The sequence below is a fragment of the Syngnathus scovelli genome, chromosome 13, assembly GCF_024217435.2.
Source record: "Syngnathus scovelli strain Florida chromosome 13, RoL_Ssco_1.2, whole genome shotgun sequence".
NCBI classification, from domain to species: Eukaryota; Metazoa; Chordata; class Actinopteri; order Syngnathiformes; family Syngnathidae; genus Syngnathus; species Syngnathus scovelli.
Genome location: NC_090859.1, coordinates 5,897,113 through 5,919,033, shown reverse-complemented (window position 1 = coordinate 5,919,033; position 21,921 = coordinate 5,897,113). Strand labels below are relative to the sequence as shown.

Below are 21,921 nucleotides of genomic sequence, written 5' to 3'. Positions count from 1 at the left end.
AGTACAACAATAGAGAAGCAACTGGATCTTTTGGACTGTTTTGGGGGAGCAGTCGTGAATATGTCATACACATGTGCAGGATTCACAGGAAAGATAATGTTGATAATCGTGGCCTGCACGGTGTTTGGTATGGAGGCTCACAATGCCCAATTTTGCACAATGTAACCTTCTTTTTAAAAACAAATTGTTTTCCATACTATAAGATTTTTCTTATAAAAAAATTATTGAGAGATTGGCAGTTCATGTAAACGATGCAGGAAAAAAAATGCTTGTTGCCTATAACATACTTTGGTGCATCCAAAATGCAAAGCCCTTTAGGGTGGTAGGAGACGAGATAATAATAAGATTATGCAGAGGGAAACAAAAAGGCCAAAAAATGGAGAGTGAGAATGAACATAATGCTATGAATTATGGACAGTACATTTTATTACTACAAAATGAATGCTAAGGGATCATGTCTATGAAAATTATTCAATTGCGATAGTGGAGGAATACATAGGATTTGTATTTTGTTTTAGTTTGGGGTTTTTGTGTGTTTGTTTGTTTTTAGTGCATACTTTTACAGTATTTTTCCATGTACAAACTTGATGGGACAGTCCTGCCTGTCAAGGTTCCTCGGCTGCTGTAGGCCCCTTTTAACCTCTCCCATAATGTGACGGGTTTGAAGCAAAGATGAGAAAAATGAAGAAAGTGTGGTCACTCTGGCTATTTGTCCAGGCACCATTGATCTCTGCTCTAATCATAACAATTGACCCCCCCAAAAAATGTATGTATTTAATGCCATGCTCACTTATTGGCCAGTCTACAATTTATTGATTCATCAAATAATTTGTCTTAATATAGTAATATTATTGTCGTTTCCCCTAATATATGCATAAAAGGTTCAGAGCTGTTAATGCATTTGCATTTTAATAGGCTAAAAAAGTATTTTTTTTAATAAAAACAGCAGGCCTCAGTTTTTCTTCCGTTTTGCGTTTGAAGTCCTGCGGTTGTTGTGCAATTGCTTTGAAAGAGATCAAAGTGATTGTTCTTTTTCAATAGAAGATCTCAGAGGGAGCGATCGAGCAAGATAGACGTCACAGGCTCGCAGCTTGCCGTTAGCCCATTTCGGACCTCACCGGACGTTGATTTATTATTTCAGGAGGCAAACTGAAGTATATTATAGAGAGAAGGTCGTTTCATTCCCGGCAGCAGACCACGCGGTGCACTTTTCTTTCACATAACACAAAACAAGCAGCCAGGGTGGAGGCAGGGCGAGCCGGCATAACGTAACATCTGTGACGTCAGCGCTTGTTCCGCCGGGTTTGCCGTCTTACCTCCACAGTTAGGCTGGAGGGCCACTGAGCGAGATCAATTGACTTGAACGTATCTGAATCCTGAGATTGCAAGTGTGTACTGATGGAGAAGAGGAGGTCGGACTGTCCAGCTCTGCCACCCGGCTGGAAGAAGGAAGAAGTGATCAGGAAGTCCGGTTTGAGCGCCGGCAAAAGCGACATCTATTACTACAGGTACACTAGACTGCCTTTCTTAAAGTATTGGTCAGTTATCAGCCACGGACAAAGTGTTGGGTCCCCATGACCTGCTATTACGAGTTAACATCTACTGTAAAGTCTCAGTCATCATAATGTTTCAAATTCTGAACTGTCCCAGCGGATGATGATGAGTCGTGTAACTATTGAACTATATTATTACTTGCCCCTTCTGGATCAACACGTGTCGAGTGTATTATGCACGTATATACTGTGTATTACACTACTCCCTATCATGGTGTCATTGAATGACTGCATAAACTGTCCGTACACACTACCCTGGTATTAGCGTCATACACTGACTAAGTGGAATACTTCCTGCTGCTGACATTTCGACCCAATTTTTGCCCAGCTCATAAATGTTGCTCCAGCTTTATGGATTCCAAAAACTCTACTGCAATTATCCAGCAAGGTTTTATTTTAAACACTATTATTTTGTGGTGTCAAATTCCTCACTCATGTATTACTAGCAAGTAAAAAGCAAAAACAGCTGACCATTTTGTAGGTAAACTAAACGTAATGTAGTTATAATTAGACATTACTTTTATAATATTAAAAGTAGATCTTGATACAAATACAAATTACATTTACCAAACAACGACAACATCATGGGCAATAATGAATTCAAAGGAGCGCTGTGTGGAACAGCTGCGATCACTTCCTGTCAGACTCAGCTCAGTTGAAAGCATCTGGGCTATGTCACTTCCTGTAACCTGAAGTAGCTCATGAGCTGTGTCTTGGCTTTGCTTTCAGTTTGGTTTGTAATATGACTCATCAGTTCCAGTCAGCAGGTTGACTTACTGGAAGAGCTGTGAAACTCAACCACAGCCCATGGTGTCGGCAGATTTTTTTTCACGTTTTAGTGTTAAGATTACCTCTAGGGCTATTTTGTTCATTGAGAAGATAAGTTTGTCCAAAAAAAAAACAACTATGACATGCGGCAACATTTTAATACTTGTTGATTGGTTAGTTAAATTTGATGAATTTAAAAGAAACATACATGGGGCAACACAGTGTTTGACATGCCTGGCATGTCTGCCTCACAGTTTATAGGTTTGGGGGTTGAATTTGGGCCCGGGAATTCCTATGTGGCATGTGCACTGCCCATATTCTCCCTGTGCTTACGATTCTTGCTTCCTTCCCAGAACACAAGTTAGGTTAATTCGAAACTCTAATTGGTCACCAAGTGACTGATTAATGCGAAGGGGGTACCGCTTTGACGCTCAAGTCTGTGAATTAACACATTTGTTTAAATTATTGTTTTAATGTTATTATTGTGATTATTAATAATCATTTATGTGAAGATAATAATCATGTTCATGATTTCTCTCACTTATTAGGCGTCCATAATGTACATAACTGGTGAGCCATCTGTAAAGCAGGTCCTGGTAACTCCTGCTCCAAAATTGCCATTCATAAGAATTTGAATATTTGTATGTCGATATCCATCCATCCATTTTCTATACCACTTGTAAATAAATTGAATTTATATAGCGCTTATTTTTTTTATCCACACCACATGGTGCCCAAAGACCTTTACAAGGCTTCACATTCACCCATTCATACACCAATGGGAGGCTGCTGCCATGCAAGGCACCTACCCGGTCCACACTTGAAACAAATTGGGTTTCAGTGTTTTGGTCACCAGGGTTGAGGATCGATTCTACAAGCTTTGAGTTGAGAGGCAAACACTCCCACTACCACTGAGCCACACTTGTCCCCATTGGGGTGACGGGCATGTTGGGGCCTATCCCAGCAGTTGTACACCCTGAAGTGGTTGCCAGCCAATTGAACACATCCACACTCACCTACGGGCAATTTGAAGAGTTCAATTGGCCTACCATGCATGTTTTTGAAACATGGGAGGAAACCGGAGCACCCGGAGTAAACCCAGGCAGGCACAGGGAGAACATGCAAACTCCACAGGCAGGGCCAGAGCTGGAATTGAACTTGCACGCCCTGAACTGTGAGGCAGACATGCTAACCAGAGTTCCATTGTCCCACCTTGTATGTCAATCTGTGATCTGAGTTTTTTGTTCTTTAATAGAGTTCAGATGATTGAGGCTCTCTGGCCTCTTTTACACAGAGATTCCACAAAAGTGTTGAGTCACAACATACGATATGGCAACAGGCTACCTTTCCATTATTTTTTTATTTGTATTTTTTTTTTTTTTTTTTTTTTTACACAGAACCCAGCGCAATTGAGGATTACAGCAACTCTTTGCTGAAAGCAGACGATTTATTGTGACGTCAGCGCAAGCTCTAGTGTGATTTATAAAATAGTGTTGGGACAGTGATCGTGCTTTAAACACTGCAAGGTGGGAAAAGGCAGTCCCATGCTTGAGCATTAGGATTTGTCTGGTCAGCCATTCCAACATTTGGCATTTACGTATAGGTCATTCTTCCAAATTCTCTTCTGAAGGGGGAAATGTTGGCAATGTGATGAGGTACCTCAATATGGTGGCGATGCCTTTTTGTAAGGAATAAGCAGAAAAAGGCTCGAAGGCTGTGCATCTATTAATGTTACAGCTTTTGAATTTTTGCGTACAAATAATCAAGAAATTTGTTTCTAATATCCATTTTGTGAACCATTCAATTTCAGCAGTTCACCAGATCAAAGTTAACCCAGTAAAATGTCCTTCTGACATTCTCCATTTGTCTTTATGTATTTAGTCCTACAGGGAAAAAGTTCCGGAGTAAACCTCAATTGTCCCGTTACCTTGGAAACAAAGTAGATTTGGCGTGTTTCGACTTCCGGACGGGGAAGATGATGCCTGGCAAACTGCAGAAGAACAAACAGAAACTCCGACATGACCAACTGAGCCTGGCAAAGGTAATTCGGATTGAATTGGCTGTTGTGAGTGGTTCTATAGCTGCGTGTCACCAGATTATCAGATTAGCACTTTCTTAGTGCTGAACCAAACCATTCTCTGATCACACATGATCACACATCATTCTTACTCAACACACTAAAGAAAAAGCTCTGGTGGATAAATTTATCAACTGGTGTGACACGCACCTGCAGGAAAGAAATAAAACTCAAACTGTAGAGAGGTGCTGCTTGATCCCAGAGCAGTTTGTGGCCAAAGGCTTTTGGATATCTATGGCCAGGACATCAAGCAGGTGAAAGGTCATGACTCGTCAATATTAAAAAGGCTGTGTGAAATGATATACCGTTTAAATCCACAAATCATTCAAAATTATTAACATACTCGTCATTGTACACATAAACAATCGACATTTCAAATAATTTTCCGTAAACGGCATTACAAGGCATTACACTTTTATCATGCTTTAAACCCTGCGTCTTAAAATGTGACACTGTTAATTCATTAATTTTTACTCATGAGCCTCATGCCAACAATACATTTTCTTATTATTTTATCACATCTGATTTATGTAATTGCCGAACGTGTCTCAGTGGACTGATAAAACTGTGTAAGGTTGCGCTCAAGCTGATTGATATGAAATCTGTTATGGTTAACATGGAACCTTATATTCAGATAAGAATGAAACTGACCGAACAGGCTGAAAATGCCTTTTATATGTTCCTATTCTGATCTGCCGTTTAAATGCGTCACTACAATAATCACAACAGCCATTTTATAGTCATGTGAGAGTGAAATCTATTCTTGCACTGTATCCCAGTATTCCCATTGATTGCCATGACAGCTGCAGGCAGGAAGGAATAGCAAAATTCCTGCTTTACACAGCGCAGGTGTAAAAGTCTTGGTGCTGAAAGAGCTGTGCAGTGCTGTCAGAGTGTCCTTGAAGGGTGGCTCGCTTTGTTCAGCATCGTTGACAGCTTGGCATTCACACCCATTTGCCCCATGGTGTCAGATGGGTCAGGGATGATTACATACCGTAATTTCCGGACTATAAGCCGCGACTTTTTTCCAAAATTTTGGACCCTGCGGCTTATAGCCAGGTGTGGCTTATATAAGATTTTTTTCGAGATTTTTGTGATGACTTGATCACTTTTACTCTTAACACTATTATATGCAGTAAAAGCTACAAAACAAACTGACAAATAACTCGTTTTCAAATCAGACAAGTAAAAACTGGACAAATATTAAAAAAAAAAGCTATTATTAAAAGTGAAGATAATTTGCAATTCTAGTAATGACACACGAATTTGATGCACAATTTGTCTTCGCGGGCCACATAGAATGATGTGGCGGGCCGTATCTGGCCCCCGGGCCTTGAGTTTGACACCTGTGCTCTAAACCCTTTCTCTTACTCTGCCATATCACTCAGAGATTACACAAAGCAGTGGCGCTGTTTGGACAATCTGCATTGTAATTGTACTAAGTTCATCTTGTTTTTCCTTTTTTTAATCACTTCACTGGTTTCTTTTAAATCAATAAAAGAAACCAGTGAAGTAATCTGCATTGTATTAAAACCCAATCAATCAGCATTTAAATTCAATTCTTCTGACATTTTGCTCACCAAAAACAAGTTGTAATGAATGTGAACTTTTAATGCATTTTATTCAGAAGGTTACTTTGAACCTTAAACGGCGGCGTGGCGTACTTATGGATTTTTACGGCCTCCGGCCTCCAGGGGGCGCTCTAGCAGGAAGCAAGAGCGGGACAGGCGAAGAAGAGATAATGCGCCGAAGAAGACACGCTAGTTTGTGTTTACATTTCGCGCATCACGCGATCAAGACGGACATTACTGAAAGGAAGCCTTTATACACAAACCGTCATCATGGGGGACAAAAGAAATGCATATGATGCCGCTTTTAAGCCAAAGACAGTCGATGTTGATGACATTATCTTGTGTCTACTCTGGAGCGTACTTATGGATTTTTAGGGCCTCCGCTCTCCAGGGGGCGCTCTAGCAGGAAGCAAGAGCGAGACAGACGAGCGCATCACGCACACACCCGCATTCACACAAAGACAGGAAGCTTTTATACACAAACCGTCATTATGGGGGATAAAAGAAATGCATATGATGCCGCTTTTAAGCAATACGTGTCGCTCGCTAGTTTAATATAATTTAGCGCTTCGTGCATGAATAACATTACCATGAACAGAACCTCTTCACACTCGAAGAAATGCATAAAACCGACGACGAAAGAGAGACTGAGAAAGTGCGAGGCGAAGGATATCTAACGCTATTCCAATCGGACACTAAGGAGGAAGACTTCGATAGTTTCAGTGCACAGGAGGAAGATGAAGACGGCTCTTTTTTTACTTTTACTGGTATGTTTTTTTTAACCAGCCCTGTTCGTGCTGTGCTACCGTGTTGCTGCTGTGTTACTTCCGTGTTGCTGCGGTATTACTGCCGCGTCACAGGCAGTGTTTGGAAAGAAATGTTAAAGTATGTTATTAAAGCTTTAAAAAAACTTTGTGTCCAGTCTTTCTTCGCTAATAACTCGCGTGCACACTTCCGCGTTGCTGCGGTACTACTGCTGCATCACAGGCAATGTTAAGAAAGACATGTTCAAGTATGTTATTAAAACGTTAAAAAGGCTTTCTATGTACTGTCTTTCTTTGTAAAAAACTCGTGTGTACGTGTGTCTTATAGTCTGGTGCGGCTTATGTAAGAAAAAAAATGAAATATCCCTAAATTTTAGCTGGTGCGGTTTATAATCCGGTGCGCCTTATAGTCTGGCAATTACGGTAGTTCTTGCTAAGGTTTTTGGTTTTTGCTGCAGTTTTGTTTCAGTATTGGTGTAAATATACTTTATACAATTATAATAATGAAGTACAAAATTGGTTTTGTTACAACACTACTACCTCTGCTTATTTGTGTTTGAACATCAATGGCCCAATTTCTACCAGCACCCTTCAGATCAACAGTCTTTTTAATGATCTTTTTTTTTTACCCTGACCCCAACTGATCTAGTATGGTCAAGTTTGTGATTTGGGTAATTGATTTCAACAACTCTCCTGAGCAACCGTCACCATTATGTTTTATTATTATTAAGACTGGCAATAAATACACAAGTTTGTAAATGTAACTATGAAACAAAAATTACTTGAGAAGATTTGAAGTGCACACTGAATGTACCAAAGTGTACGTTTTAGTTGGAAACAAACAAAACACAACTTTAAGTTGTTTTAACATCTTTGTTGATTTGTCCTCGTAATGCTGGATGTAAAATGTCATAGCGCCCTCTAGTGGCAGGAGGAAACCTCTACAGTAGCTGTAGCAGGTCCATTTCCAAATCGAGCCAAATCGACTGCCTTTAACTTAAAAGCGGTATCATATGCATTTCTTTTGTCCCCCATAATGAGGGTTTGTGTATAAAAGCTTCCTTTCTCCAGGAATGTCTACCTTGATCTCGTTCTGTCCCTTGTTCGTGTCAATTGTGCGGCACTATTTGCCTGGCGGATGGACATGCAGTCAACACACCACTTTTCACCCCAGTGATCGTGTGTCTGGTTACATATCCTTCCCTGCGTGGAGTTTGCATGTTCTCCCCGTGCCTGCGTGGGTTTTCACCGGGCACTCCGGTTTCCTCCCACTTCCCCAAAACATGCTTGGTAGGCTGATCGAGCACTCCAAATTACCCGAAGGTGTGAGTACGAGTGCGGATGTTTGGTCGTCTCTGTGTGCCCTGCGATTGGCTGGCAACCGGTTCAGGGTTCCCCCCCCGCCTGCTCAATGACTGCAGGCATCGGCTCTTGCACGCCCGTGACCCCTGTGGGGACAAGCGGTATAGCAAATGGATGTATGTATGTACAATATCACAAAAATCACGAAAAATCCATAGATATGCCGCACCGGACTACAAGCTGCAGGGTTCAAAGCTTGTGCAAAAAGTAGCGGCTTATAGTTTTATAGAAAAAACGGTACACTCGTATAGGAGTTACAGTAACCATGTAAAACAATTGCTCAAAAGCAAATTGCCTTTACGGTTTAACAAGCGAAACAAATTGTCCAGGAATTGATTGTATAAGTTCCAAACGATTGTCTTGGGGGTCATTCTACTTGCTTGAGAAGTTATTACACAAGGTTATAGAGCAGCCTTCCTGTCACTTTTTTCCGGTTCCAACTTTGATGTCAGGCATGTGTGCTGACGTGCTTTTAAACACGTACGCTTTGGGTGTGTTTTGTTTTCTGTCTGCACCACAGTGTGACTCTGTGTGTGTGTGTTTGTGTGTATACATGCACACACAGAAACAAAACATGAGCAATAAGGGAGTTGAAAACTTAAAAAACGGAAATGAGTATGTTTCTGACACCCATCAAGATATGATTATATCTTATATTTTATAGTTATAGTTTGCTTGGTAATCATGAGCACTTTTCCCGATGGTGTATTTATCTCTGTCGATACAGATTCTCAACAATAAAAAATGTACGCTACTGAGAGGAGAGCCACGCATGGAATGCAAGGACTTGCACAGTATATCATTCAGAACATATTCTGACCACATTGAGTTGTTTATACATGCGTTATGTTATATGTAACATATGACACCTCAGGAAAAAAGAAACATCAAACACGAACACTTAAATCATTGTTTTTATTCTAGGTATAACCTCAGCACTACTCCACTGTGCACTTAAGGATTTTTCCTTGCTCATTGGATGTTGAGCAGATCATCTATGTCCAGAAGTTAGTTTAACAAACTACATCAGGGGTATAGGTGCAGGGCTCCAAACTAAGTTGTACTTGGAGCGCAGTGGCCCCTGACCTGAAATTTTAGAAAATAGAAAATTTGGGGCTGTAAATTTTAAGTTGAAATTGCAAAGTGAATATTCATTGTATTGCTAATAAATGGGCGATGTTGTCGAGCAGAAATTTGTCTGCTGCACCCCCCCCCCCCCCCCACACACACACACACACACAAATATTACATTAAAAAAAAAATCTGCAAATTTACTTGTCAATATTTTTAAGTTGATAAATTGACTCGCACTGTCAAATTTTAGGAGCAGAAAAAGAACAAAAAAAAAGCACAGAGGCTTTAAGGTGCCATATTATTGATTTAATGATTAAATGTGTATTTAGTTACTTAATGTAATTTCAGGATTATTTTTTTGAGAATGCAAAACTAACAATAGGGCATATTTTGGTTTATTATACCTTGAGTGTTGGTTTATAGTCTTACTTATTGTTGATCTGATCCGATACTTGATGTGTAAATCTAGATGAGTGAGGATGGTAGAACCAAATAGATTTAAGAAGAACAGGAAATGTGCAAGTAAAGTAACACTCTCAGAGACATCAACATTGCCTCATTCTCTATAGGGAGGTAAGCCTGACCTGAACACGAGTTTGCCCATCAGACAGACGGCATCCATCTTTAAACAGCCCGTTACCAAGATTACAAATCACCCAGGAAACAAGGTAAAGACAGACCTACAGAGAGCGTCTGAGCAGCCCAGACAGGTAAGAATGCACACACGCACTTGCTCACTCATTTTAAAAACTTGTTTAAGGGCATATTCGAGTTTCTGCATGTGTTAACATGAATAAAAAAAAAATCAAAAAAATCTTTTTTTATTGACTGCATGACTACCCGTATATGTTTCTTATTCCTCATCCAGAATGTTATGTATGGAAACGCTAATAATCATCACAATGCATAATTTTCCCTGCATTTGATTATCATTTTATAGACATATTTCGCCCTCCCTGAAAGTTGTCTGGTAAATAAAATAGCAAACAGTCCTGCAAAAATGAGAGGCAAAATATGCTTGGTTCAATTTGTTTATTTGTCACTCCTGGGTGTTGTTAACTGTAAAACTAACATACCGTGATTTCATAACGCTTGAGCACACTTAAGTGTCCATTTCGCAATCAACCTGGTCTCCGTGTCTTTGCAGCTTTTTTGGGAGAGGAGGTTAACAGGTTTGCGATCATCAGATGTCTCACAGGAAGTGCTAAGAACAATGGAGCTGCCCAAAGTCCTACAGAGTCAGTTTACATCAACCTAAACCCAGTACAATGATTTTAGCCTCTGACCTTGGACCTTTCTGCCACTGCAGGTGTTGGTCTCAACTCAAGTGATGATACTCTGCTGTCTGCAATTGCAAGTGCTCTCCACATGAGCTCTGCTCCTATCACAGGACAGACATCTGTGGCAGCTGAGAAGAACCCAGCAATCTGGCTGAACACGTCCCAGCCGCTCTGTAAGGCCTTCACTGTGACTGACGAGCAAATCCGGTAAGAGGCTCAATTTGAATTTTGCTATTACAGTGAACCCTCGTTTTTTGCGGGGCTTACGTTCTAAAAAGAACCCGTGATAGGCGAAATACAAGAAGTAGAGAAAATATATTGTTACAAAGACTTTTATGATCTTTTATTGTATTTTCAAACACTGTATTGTACTTTTAAATGCTTTTTTTGTATTTTTTTAAAAACTTTTGTAAACATTTTAAAGTCAAACTGATTTTCAAACAGATTCTCCTTTATTTAAATAAATAAGAAAATAAAGAAAATAATTAAAAGCAAATACATATATTGTTATAATATCCGCACAAGACTTTCATGAACCTTTATTATAGTTTTATACAGTTTATTTTTTTAAACATTCTATTTTGTATTTTTAAACACTTTTGTAAAAAATTTAAAGTCAAACTGACTTTCAGAAACATTCTTATTTATTTAAATAAATAATAAAATAAATAAGAGTAAATATATTGTTACAATATCCAAACAGGACTTTTATGATTCTTTTTCTTTTCTTGTAAACGTGTCTGGCTCCTCTCTGCTCTTGCCTGCTGGCCGGCTGACGCGCCCCCACGGTCCAGCGCGAGGGCATCCACACAAGACTTTTATCATTTTATTTTTATACACTCTATTGTACTTTTAAATATGTTATTATATGTTAAACAATTTTAAAGTGTAAAGGTGTCACGGCTGCACTCTGCTCCTGTCGTGCTGACCGGCTGATGCGCCCCCGCAGCCCAGCGCAAGGGCATCCGCACACGTTTATCATTTTATTTTTAAAGACTTTGTTGTACTTTTAAACACTTTATTGTATCTTTAAATACTTTTTAAATAGCTTTATAAATCTTCCTATGCCCTTCTGCTTCGATGACGCACGATGCGAGCTCTTCTCTCCTGCAGTCATTCCAGCCCTCCTTAAACTTTGTGTGAGCCCGTGTTGCATGTGGTTGTCCTGCCTCATTCGTGACAAAATAAGTGCAAATCAGACACGCTGCCGATTCTGCTGATGCGAACGTGGAAGTGGAAGAGTGGATACGTAGCGCGACTGCGGGAGGCTGAGATAAAGCGTGGATAGAACTGCTCTTGTAAGCCAATCAACGGCAAGGATAGAGATCAACATGTTCGTATTGGTCTTGTCTCCTCTACCGGCAAATAGTGTGCTGTAAAGTCATGTGGGAAGACAAAGCCCTGCGGTCCAAGTGACGCCGCAAAAAGCTGCGATGCACCGAATATAGCCGCAATATTTGTTTTCATAAAAACCCGCGATGAACTGAGGCTGCAATAGGTGAACCGTGAAGTAGCGAGGGATTACTGTACTACGTTGGGGGCTTTTGATATGTGGAATAAAGTGATATAGGCTTTACAGCTGTGTTTCCCAACATTTATTTATCTTAGGCACATGCAGTATTTTCTTTTAACTCCAAACAAAAATGTCACAACAAGGCAACTTCATAGAGAGTCTGGCTGCAGATCAGATTTTTTCCTTATTGCGCAGCCTAATGGAAGAGCATTTAATTGTTGTGCCTGTTTAATTGTTGCCGGCATATCCATCCATCCATTTTCTGAACCACTGTTCCTCATGAGTTGCGAGACGGTGGAATCCTTTTTCGCACATCTGCCTCACAATGTAGCTTGTAGTTCTGATTTTAACTCTGGCCTTCCTGTGTGGAGTTTGCATGTTCTCCCTGTGCCTGTGTGGGTTTCCTCCAGTTAGTCCGATTTCCTCCCATTTTCCAAAGTCATGCATGGTTGGCCGATTGAGCACTCCAAATTGCCCGTAGGTATGCGCGTGGGCGTGAATGGTTGTTCATCTATGTGTGCCCTCCGATTCGCTGGCAATCCGTTCAGGGTGTCCCCCGCCTACTGCCTGAAGGCAACTGAGTTGGCTCCCGCATGCTCCAGCATGCCTGCGACCTGCATGAGGAGTGGTTCAGTGGTTCAGAAAATGGATGGATGGATGTCCATAAAGGTTAGAGAGGAAAAAAAGGGTTTCCTCTGTGGAGTTCGTTCCTCACCGGAAACATATCCAACTTACTGCCGGGAATGAGGAACAAACTTTTAACACAAATGGACGGAACATCCCATACGAGGGCGTCTGGTACTCTTGGCGCACCCCCAACAAGGTTGGTCACGGTACAAGTCAAGTCAAGTTTATTTGTATAGCCCTAAATCACAAACAGTCTCAAAGGGCTTCACATAGCCAAAATTGACAATTATTCTCAAAGCATCCCCTGATCATAAGCTCCCAAAAGGGCAAGGAAAAACTCAAAAAACCCCTGCCAGGGGAAAATGAGAAACCTTGAGAAGGGACCACAGATGGAAGGATTCCCCTATCAGGATCACCAGGTTGTAATGGATGCAGAGAGTGCACAAGTAATACATAATATGAAAATCAATGAAAAAAATGGATGTCGGAGGTGCCCTCGATTGTCCTGGCAGTGTCCTCAAGGGGGCCGAGCCGCAGCTCCCCCATCCCGAACTGGTCCCCGAGAATCCAGCCAGCCGCTATCAGTTTTTGAGCCACCTAACCCCCTCCCCAGCCGGGGAGGAGGTGGGCAGAGAGAACAGAACAAACACCGGCCAAATCGGCCATCACAAGTTAGTTAAAGGCCATCTCATAGAAATGTGTCTTTAAACGTGTCTTAAATGTTTCTACTGAGGTAGTAGTTCTAATATCCATTGGTAGGGCATTCCAAAGCTCTGGAGCCCGAATAGAGAATGCTCTAGACCCTGCAGACATTTTCTTGGCCCTCGGTATAACTAAAAGACTAGCGTTTTGCGAACGAAGGTTACGAGACGGAACATAAGGAACGACTAGGTAGACGAGATATGAAGGCGCTAAGCCATGCAGTGATTTATAGGTTAGTAGAAGAACCTTGAAGTCACATCTTAAATCACTTCCGGCGCTGTAGGAGACGGCAGCCTTTCCAGTAGCTCTCTTGTTTTTGACTATTTTTTGACTTTTTTCGACCTTTCGGATTATTTATCTTATTATTTATTTATATTTTTTGTCTATTTTTCTTTGTTCTTTAACTAGTCAGCTCTTGACTTTTAAGTTTAAGCTCGTGCTTTCTTTATTTATTCACTGCTTTTCGGAGTTAGTGGACACTTCTTTTTTATCATCATGCGACGCGGAGCCGGTTTGCTCACATACTTGAAGGAGGAACTGTTATCGCTGAGATTAATGGGGCAAGCTGGACTACGACACGACATCCCGGTGGAGCTGAGGAGGAAGTACCGGGGCTGCAAAGCCGGTGCTAAGATGAAAGCCAGGCGGTCGGAGAACCGGAGGAGATATAAACCATCGATTCCTTCCGTAATCATGGGGAATGTGAACTCCCTGTCCAACAAGATCGATGAGCTGACGGCACTGAACAACCAGCGGACCTACAGGGAAAGCAGCGTGCTCATCTTTACGGAGACATGGCTAAACCACCTCGTACCGGATGCTAACGTGGACCTGCAGGGATTCACTATGGTGAGAGCCGACAGAGACGCCAAAGCTAGTGGAAAACGGAAAGGTGGGGGTCTGGTCGTGTATGTGAACCATCGCTGGTGTAACCCGGGACATGTTTCTGTAAAGACTGTGTTGTGCTGCCGGGACCTTGAGCTGCTAGCGGTTAGCTTGCGGCCATACTACCTGCCGAGGGAGTTCAGTCACGTGATTACCATCTGTGTTTACATCCCTCCGAGCGCGGACGCAGCCACTGCCTGTGAGACTATACACACTGTCACAGCCAGGCTAACGACTCAGCACCCCAATGCTTTTGTAATAATCTCTGGAGACTTTAATCATGCAACCTTGGACTCTACTCTGCCCGTTTTCCATCAGGCTGTTGACTGCCCCACAAGAAACAACAGGACAATAGACCTCATGTATGTCAATGTGAGGGATGCGTACAAGGCCACACCGCTCCCCCCACTGGGGAAGTCAGACCACAACCTGATCCACCTACAACCAGAGTACACCCCCCTGGTCAAAAAACAGCCCGTTGCGACCCGCACCATCAGGAAGTGGACCCCAGAGATGGAAAGTGTCCTGAGAGACTGTTTTAACACCACAGACTGGGATGTGCTGATCGATCCGCACCGTGAGGACATAGAGGGGTTGACACACTGCCTGACGGACTACCTGAACTTCTGCATGGATGTGGTCTCTCCTGTTAAGACAGTCCGCTACTACCCGAATAACAAGCCTTGGGTAACACGGGAGGTCAAAGCCGTCCTGAACAGGAAGAAAGCCGCCTTCAGGAGCAGAGACAGGGAGGCCATGAAGGCAGCACAGCAGGAGGTAAAACACTGTGTGAGGGTAGCCAAAGACACCTACAGGACAAAGGTGGAGCAGAAGCTGAAGGAAAACAACATGAGGGCCGTCTGGGAAGGTGTGAGGACTATCACGGGCCACAACATCAAGACCAGGGTCGTTGAAGGGACAACGGAGAGGGCGAACGAGCTGAACAACTTCTTCAATAGGTTTGATCGGCCCTCGACCCCCCCACCTCTACTGCAGCCATCTCTCCTTCCCTCCACAACACACCACCCCCGAAACGACACAGCACCCCCACCCTCCTCCTCCTGCCCCCCCACGCCAACACAAGCTCTGCCTTACTTCACAGCAGACCAGGTCAGAGGACAACTGAGGAAGCTTCGACCCAGGAAAGCACCAGGCCCGGACAAGGTTTGTCCCAGACTACTGAAAACCTGCGCTGCTGAACTGGGGAACCACTTCAACGGATCTTCAACCTCAGCCTGCAGCTGGGGACAGTGCCTACACTATGGAAGACATCCTGCATCACGCCGGTTCCTAAAAAGACCCGGCCCAGTGAACTGAATGACTTTCGGCCGGTGGCACTCACTTCACACCTGATGAAGACATTGGAGCGGCTCTTCCTCGGTCTCCTCAGACCTCAAGTGCGACATGCTCAGGACTGCCTGCAGTTTGCATACCAGTCAGATGTTGGAGTGGAGGACGCCATCCTCCACCTACTGCACCGAGTTCACTCCCACATGGATAAGGGAAGCGCCACAGCGAGGATTCTGTTCCTAGACTTCTCCAGTGCGTTCAACACCATCCAGCCCCCCCTGCTCAGAGACAAACTGGGCAGGATGGGAGTGGACCCATACATGGTGACCTGGATCTCCAGCTACCTCACAGACAGGCCACAGTACGTCAGACTAAAAGACACCATCTCTGACACTGTGGTCAGTAGCACTGGAGCCCCACAGGGCACAGTGCTGGCCCCTGTACTCTTCACCTTGTACACCTCAGACTTCTGTTACAACTCTGAGCTGTGTCACATACAGAAGTACGCGGATGACACAGCCATTGTCGGGTGTATCAGGGACAATAGAGAGGAGGAGTATAGGAGCCTGGTGGGGGATTTCGCCACCTGGTGCCGTGCCAACCAACTGGAGCTCAACATCTCCAAGACCAAGGAGCTGGTCATAGACTTTGGGAGGAACAGGCCTAAGCCTAGGCCCGTACTGTTGGAGGGGGCTGAGGTGGAGGCTGTGGACTCCTACAAGTACCTTGGGGTGTGGCTGGATAAAAAACTGGACTGGTCAACTCACACCAACCACCTTCACAGGAAGACACAGAGCAGGATGTACTTCCTGAGGAGACTACGTTCTTTTAACATCTGCAACAAACTCTTGGAGATGTTCTACCAGTCCGTGGTTGCCAGTGTCCTGTTTTACACCGTGGTGTGCTGGGGCAGCAGCACATCCAAGAAGGACACCTCCAGACTGGACAAACTGGTCAGGCGAGCCGGCTCTCTGATCGGCAAGAAGCTGGACTCATTGGAGACGGTGGCAGAGGCAAGGACACTGAAAAAACTGTTGGACATTATAGGCAATGTCAGTCACCCTCTGCACTCTGTCATCACTAATCAGAGGAGCCGGATCAGTGGGAGACTGCTCCTCCCCAATTGTAGGACAAGCAGACTGAAGAACTCCTTTGTCCCCCAAGCCATCAAGCTATTCAACTCCTCACTGGGGAGGAGGTGACATGGACATGAACAGGGACATGGAGATGCTTGTAATAACTGTACACATTCTTCACGTCAATATACAATGTGCAATATTATGGCAACTACTGTGTAGTGTTTTTACCTCCCTCAATTTTCTTGCCTAGTTTATCTTTTGGCCTCTTTTACATTTCATTGCTATCTCTTGCACTGTGTGTATTTCTGCATCTTCTGTATATCTTGATCTCTTGTGTTTTTCTTGTGTATTTTGTATTTTACTGCTACTGGACACAGAATTTCCCTGAAGGAGTAATCCCAAGGGATTAATAAAGTTGAGTCTAAGTCTAAGTCTAAGTCTAAATGGACCGGGAGCCAATGTAATTTGGCTAATATTGGGGTAATGTGATCAAATTTTCTTGACCGTGAGAGCAGCCTCGCAGCGGCATTTTGCACTAACTGTAGACTTTTGATACTGGATTTAGGAAGACCAGAGAATAATACATTACAGTAGTCCAGGCGCGACGTGACGAACGCATGTATAATAGTTTCCGCATCCCCGGTCGAGAGGATAGGACGAATCTTAGCAATATTACGAAGGTGAAAAAAACGCAATTCTGGTTATATTCTTAATGTGTTTTTGAAAGGAGAGCGTTTGGTCAAATATTACCCCGAGATTAGTTACCGTATCACTCTGAGTGATAGTACGGTTATCTATAGTTATAGTGGTTTCCTTAACTAAATGTTGATAACGAGTAGGACCAATTATCAACATCTCAGTTTTATCCGGGTTAAGACGAAGGAAGTTGAGAGACATCCATTGCTTAATCTCCGCAAGGCACGCCTCGAGATTACAGCAGTCCTGTGGATTTGTCATCGATAACGGCATATATAATTGGGTGTCATCCGCGTAGCATTGAAAACTAATATTATATTTACGTATTATGTCCCCAAGCGGAATCATATAAATATTAAATAAAATCGGTCCGAGTACCGATCCCTGTGGGACACCACACGTAACATTATAAAGCTCAGAGGACGTATTACCATGGACCACTCGGTGCGTCCTGCCTGATAGATAGGAATTGAACCAGCTTAGTGCTGACCCTGAGATACCAACACAACTTTTAAGACGCCCTAATAAAATATCGAAGTCTACAGTGTCAAAGGCAGCACTAAGATTAAGTAGTAACAATACAGACGACGTATTTGAATCCATAGCTATGAGGAGATCATTAGTCACTTTAGCAAGTGCTTTCTCTGTAGAATGATTAGCTCTAAAACCAGACTGAAAAGAGTCATATCGATTATTAGCGACCATGTAATCAATAAGCTGCTGTGCTACTACTTTTTCGAGAAGTTTTGCTATGAATGGGAGGTTTGAAACTGGCCTATAATTACTGAGACAGTCCGGGTCAAGATTTGCTCGCTTAAGTAGTGGTTTAATAATAGCGGTTTTAAAGGCTATTGGCACTATCCCAGAGGAAACAGACAGATTGATTATATTTAAGACGGACGGTCCTAAAATTGGAAAGAATTCTTTAAGTAGTTTGGCTGGAAACGGGTCGAGTAAACATGTTGTTTGTTTAGCCGTACTAACCAATTTTGTAAGCATTTCAAGGGACACGCTTTTAAAATTTGAGAGGGTTATTGGATGATCCCCAGCGCTAGTAACCGGCGGAGCGATTGGCATGGTATTCTTGATCTCGTCCCTAATGGACTCAATCTTTTGAGCAAAAAATTTCATAAACTCGTCAGCTGAGTGGAAGGAGCTATCGGGGGTCGGCTGGCGCAGAGTTAGCTTTGCCACTGTATCAAATAAGTATTTAGGATTGTTTTTATTAAGATTAATGACTTGCGAAAAATAACGAGTTTTTGCTAAAATAAGGGCATCTTTATATTTCAGGAGGCTGTCCTTCCATGCCTGATGGAAAACCTCAAGTTTGGTTAAACGCACAATCAAACGTCTTCTTAAAGTCAACAAAACACTTGCAAACCGGTTCGGCATACTCACATGCACTCTCGGGGACCATGCCAAGAGTGTAATGCTGGCCAGGAAAAGAAAACACTCTGCTCCTTTTGAATCTGAGATTCCAAGACCCGACAGACCGTCCTCTCCAGCAACCCTGAATACACCTAACCAGGGACGCTGAAGAGTGTGATCCCATGTACTACGTATTTGAAATACACCATCCGGTCCCCCTTCTTCTCCGCTCGGGTGCTATTTTTATTTTTTTTTATTTAATCCCATCCACCAGGGACATGCGGTCAGGGCATGCAGGGGAAGCAGCGTCCCAAAATGTGAAAAGAAAAACTTCACCTATATGTACAGTTAGACAGCACTGTGCACTAGACTTGCTCTAGTCACGAAAATAGAGCTCCAAGTCTTGACTTTCTGTCTTGGTGTATTTTATTTCTGAAGAAATTAATGTAAATTTATGCCAAATGGCAAGTTGTAATGGTGCTTCTACATTCATTATTATAACAGCACCATTTTATTTTGCGTTTTTATTAGCTTTTGATCTGGTAAAAATCCACATTTGATGCATTTATTCAGTAAAAGGTGATTATTATCTTCAATGTCAGCATTATACATTTACACATGTGGACAAAATTGTTGGTAGCCCTCTAGTAATGAAATAAAACCCCACATTGGTTTCCGAAGTAACTTGACTCTGACAAAAGTAGTTTTGCCCATGTGCATTTTTGCATACAGTAATCCCTTATTTATCGCGGATAATTGGTTCCAAAAACCACCCGCGATAAGTGAAATCCGCAAAGTACGGTCACCAACAAGAAGTACTGGGCAGGCTAACGAGTTAGCGGAAAGATGCTAATTCGCGATCGTGCTAATACGCGAAAATGGACTTCTAAAGGAATGTAAACAAACACTTGGAGCAATACTACATTGTCCTAAAGGTTAGACACATGTTTCCTCAATTTAGAAGTTTTATTTACTTTTAAATGTTTTTTTAATTTGGAAAAAAAAAATATGCGATGCAGTGAAGCCGCAATAAACGAAACGCGAAGTAGCATCTTTCCGCTAACTCGTTAGCCTGCCCAGTACTTCTTGTTGGTGACCGTACTTATGTAATGTGCATCTTAAACTAGGACTATGTTAACAGCTGGCTTTGTTTTCACCACCTCATCAAACCACATGAAATAATCACAATTTTAAATCAGTATAACAATTAGTGCTCAAGTGAGCACATCCTGTGGTTAGGCCATTTTCTTTAACTCCCTTTTTAATCCCCGTGGATCCATCTGACTGTGTGCTATTTCCAAGTTGCTTCAATAACTGTGTCACTTTGTTGAGCAGGTTGTTTACTGTGGCTTGAGAGCCAACTGCGTGGTTCAGAATTGTGCAGCGTGGGGTCAAATTAAAGCAGCAGTCAAAAGTGCAGCTAATTAGAGTTGTTTAAAGACAAAACACAGTTGCTGGTACAACATATGTGGCAACATGTCACATAACTTCAATGGGGATTGAGTAGTTGAATATTGTAAAGGAATATTTATTCAAGCGGTCTTAAAATGTGAATGCCTGACGGCAGGGGGCACTGTGGAGACACACTCGCTCTCACTGACAACTCCAAGTGTGTAGAGCTGTCAGTCCAGTGGACAGGGAACAGCTGGTCAAAGCCATTACAGCAGACTTATTGGAATATGTCTGTCTCCACTCCTCTCCGCTTTGTAACTTTTCACTAATTTCCTTCCCGTAATTTCTTTCACCTATTATTTCCTGACCATTTGATGTATTCTGACCTCTGTACTTTCCTATTATCGCTTTATTTTCTCAATTTTCTTTCCTTTACTTATTTTGTTTCCAAAATCCCTTGTCTTCTCCATTTATAACCCCACTCATAATTTCAGTGCCACATATTTCCTATATTTTATGTTTGTCTTCACAATGGCTTTGTTTTTTTCATCTTCATCACTCTTCCTATTTTCAATCCCTCCTCCTTCGGTCTCCTCTGATATCTCCTCAGTCCCTCCAGCATTTATGCCTCCTGTGCTCCCCTTTTTCTTATCTCTTTCCTCCATTAATTTCCAATTCTCTCCCTCTTCCCCCTCTCCTCCCTCTGAATGTGCTTGTCATCCTAAATCGCTCTCATTCCTTTTCTCTCTTCCCTGCCCTGCTCTTCTTACTCTGCCTGTGGACAGATACTCGTTCAAATTGTTTAGACCAAATTGTCCAGGGGATGGTTAAGTTTCAACTCCATTTGTTTTTCGCCTTTTACAGCCCCAAGATATTCTCCAGGACTTGTTCCATCCTTACTTACAATTGTAGAAAACTTTGAATGGGTTTTTCAAAGTTATTTAAAAATATAGTTTATTACAATAAATAAAAATGTTTCATCAGTGACAGAAAACACGGTAACCAAATATTTATCGTCAGGCTAGCGAAAAGAAAATACTGAATCGCAGATACTCCATTGAACAATGGCTAAACAGTGAGCACAACAAGCAGATACATCATGAATTACAAAATAAAAGACTCAATCAAGAACTGCGTGGAGACGAAAGTAAGCGATGCGATAATCCAGTGTCTTTCTTCTTCTTCTGCACCTCTAAATCACACTGCTTGATATTGACACCAGTTGTGATGCAGCTTGCTTTGCCCACCAATGCTTACCAAGGAAACTGTGGAAAAACAATGACGTGCAGGAAGTGAAAAAAAAACAATTTTATTTAGCTACAAGTGTCAAACAAACCTCCAGGTATTTTTTTTTTTTTTTTTTGTCAGAGAAAAGCAGTGAGGATATAACAAAGCATAGCTGCGGTCAAAGGTCATTTTCTGTAGAGTTTTAATTTTTTTCAATCTCAATGCTCCTCCATTTTATCAGTGCTCCTCCATGTCTAGTTTTAAACTTGTTGTATTTGTTGATAATCTGAGACAAAAGGGAGGTTTTTTTTTTTTTGTTTGTTTATTTCAGCTATTACACTGTCACCATTCATCACAATTTCATTTCATGCACTGTGTTTACGTGACTTGCCGAAATGGGCAATTTTGCGTATCTAGTCCTGCCATGATTTCAACCAGCAATTTACATGATAGCTCCATAATTTCACTTCTACGTGTTACTTTTGCTACCACAAAAAAAGTACAAGAGTGACATTCTAAGTTGTATACAGCAATTACATGGTGCTTCATTTTTTTTTTTTTTTTGTCCAAGTGTCTGAATAATCAGGATTCTTGAAAGTTCATGATCTGGATATTTGAGAGTTCATAATAATACAAGTTTCTGGTTTTGCAACAAAATCTAGGGCATTGCCTGGAATCTTAAGACATAATATA

At 42.1% G+C, this 21,921-nt stretch overlaps 1 protein-coding gene across 3 annotated transcripts in view; it reads left to right on the top strand.

Moving 5' to 3' along the window:
- The first annotated feature begins 1,070 nt into the window (after positions 1-1,070).
- mbd2 (methyl-CpG binding domain protein 2) overlaps positions 1,071-21,921 on the top strand; it is a 32,339-nt gene continuing 11,488 nt past the window's right edge. For 2 of the 3 annotated variants that reach the window (XR_007485254.2, XM_049737231.2), the window contains exons 1-5: positions 1,071-1,508; positions 4,203-4,362; positions 9,739-9,879; positions 10,317-10,407; positions 10,479-10,656. Coding sequence is in view for 2 of the 3 variants with exons in the window: in XM_049737231.2 (XP_049593188.1) it covers positions 1,399-1,508; positions 4,203-4,362; positions 9,739-9,879; positions 10,317-10,407; positions 10,479-10,656 (680 nt within the window). In the remaining variant the exon portion in view is untranslated. Of the gene's footprint in view, positions 1,509-4,202; positions 4,363-9,738; positions 9,880-10,316; positions 10,408-10,478; positions 10,657-18,531 lie in introns of all 3 variants that reach the window. The other variant, XM_049737232.2, reaches the window with a different exon arrangement.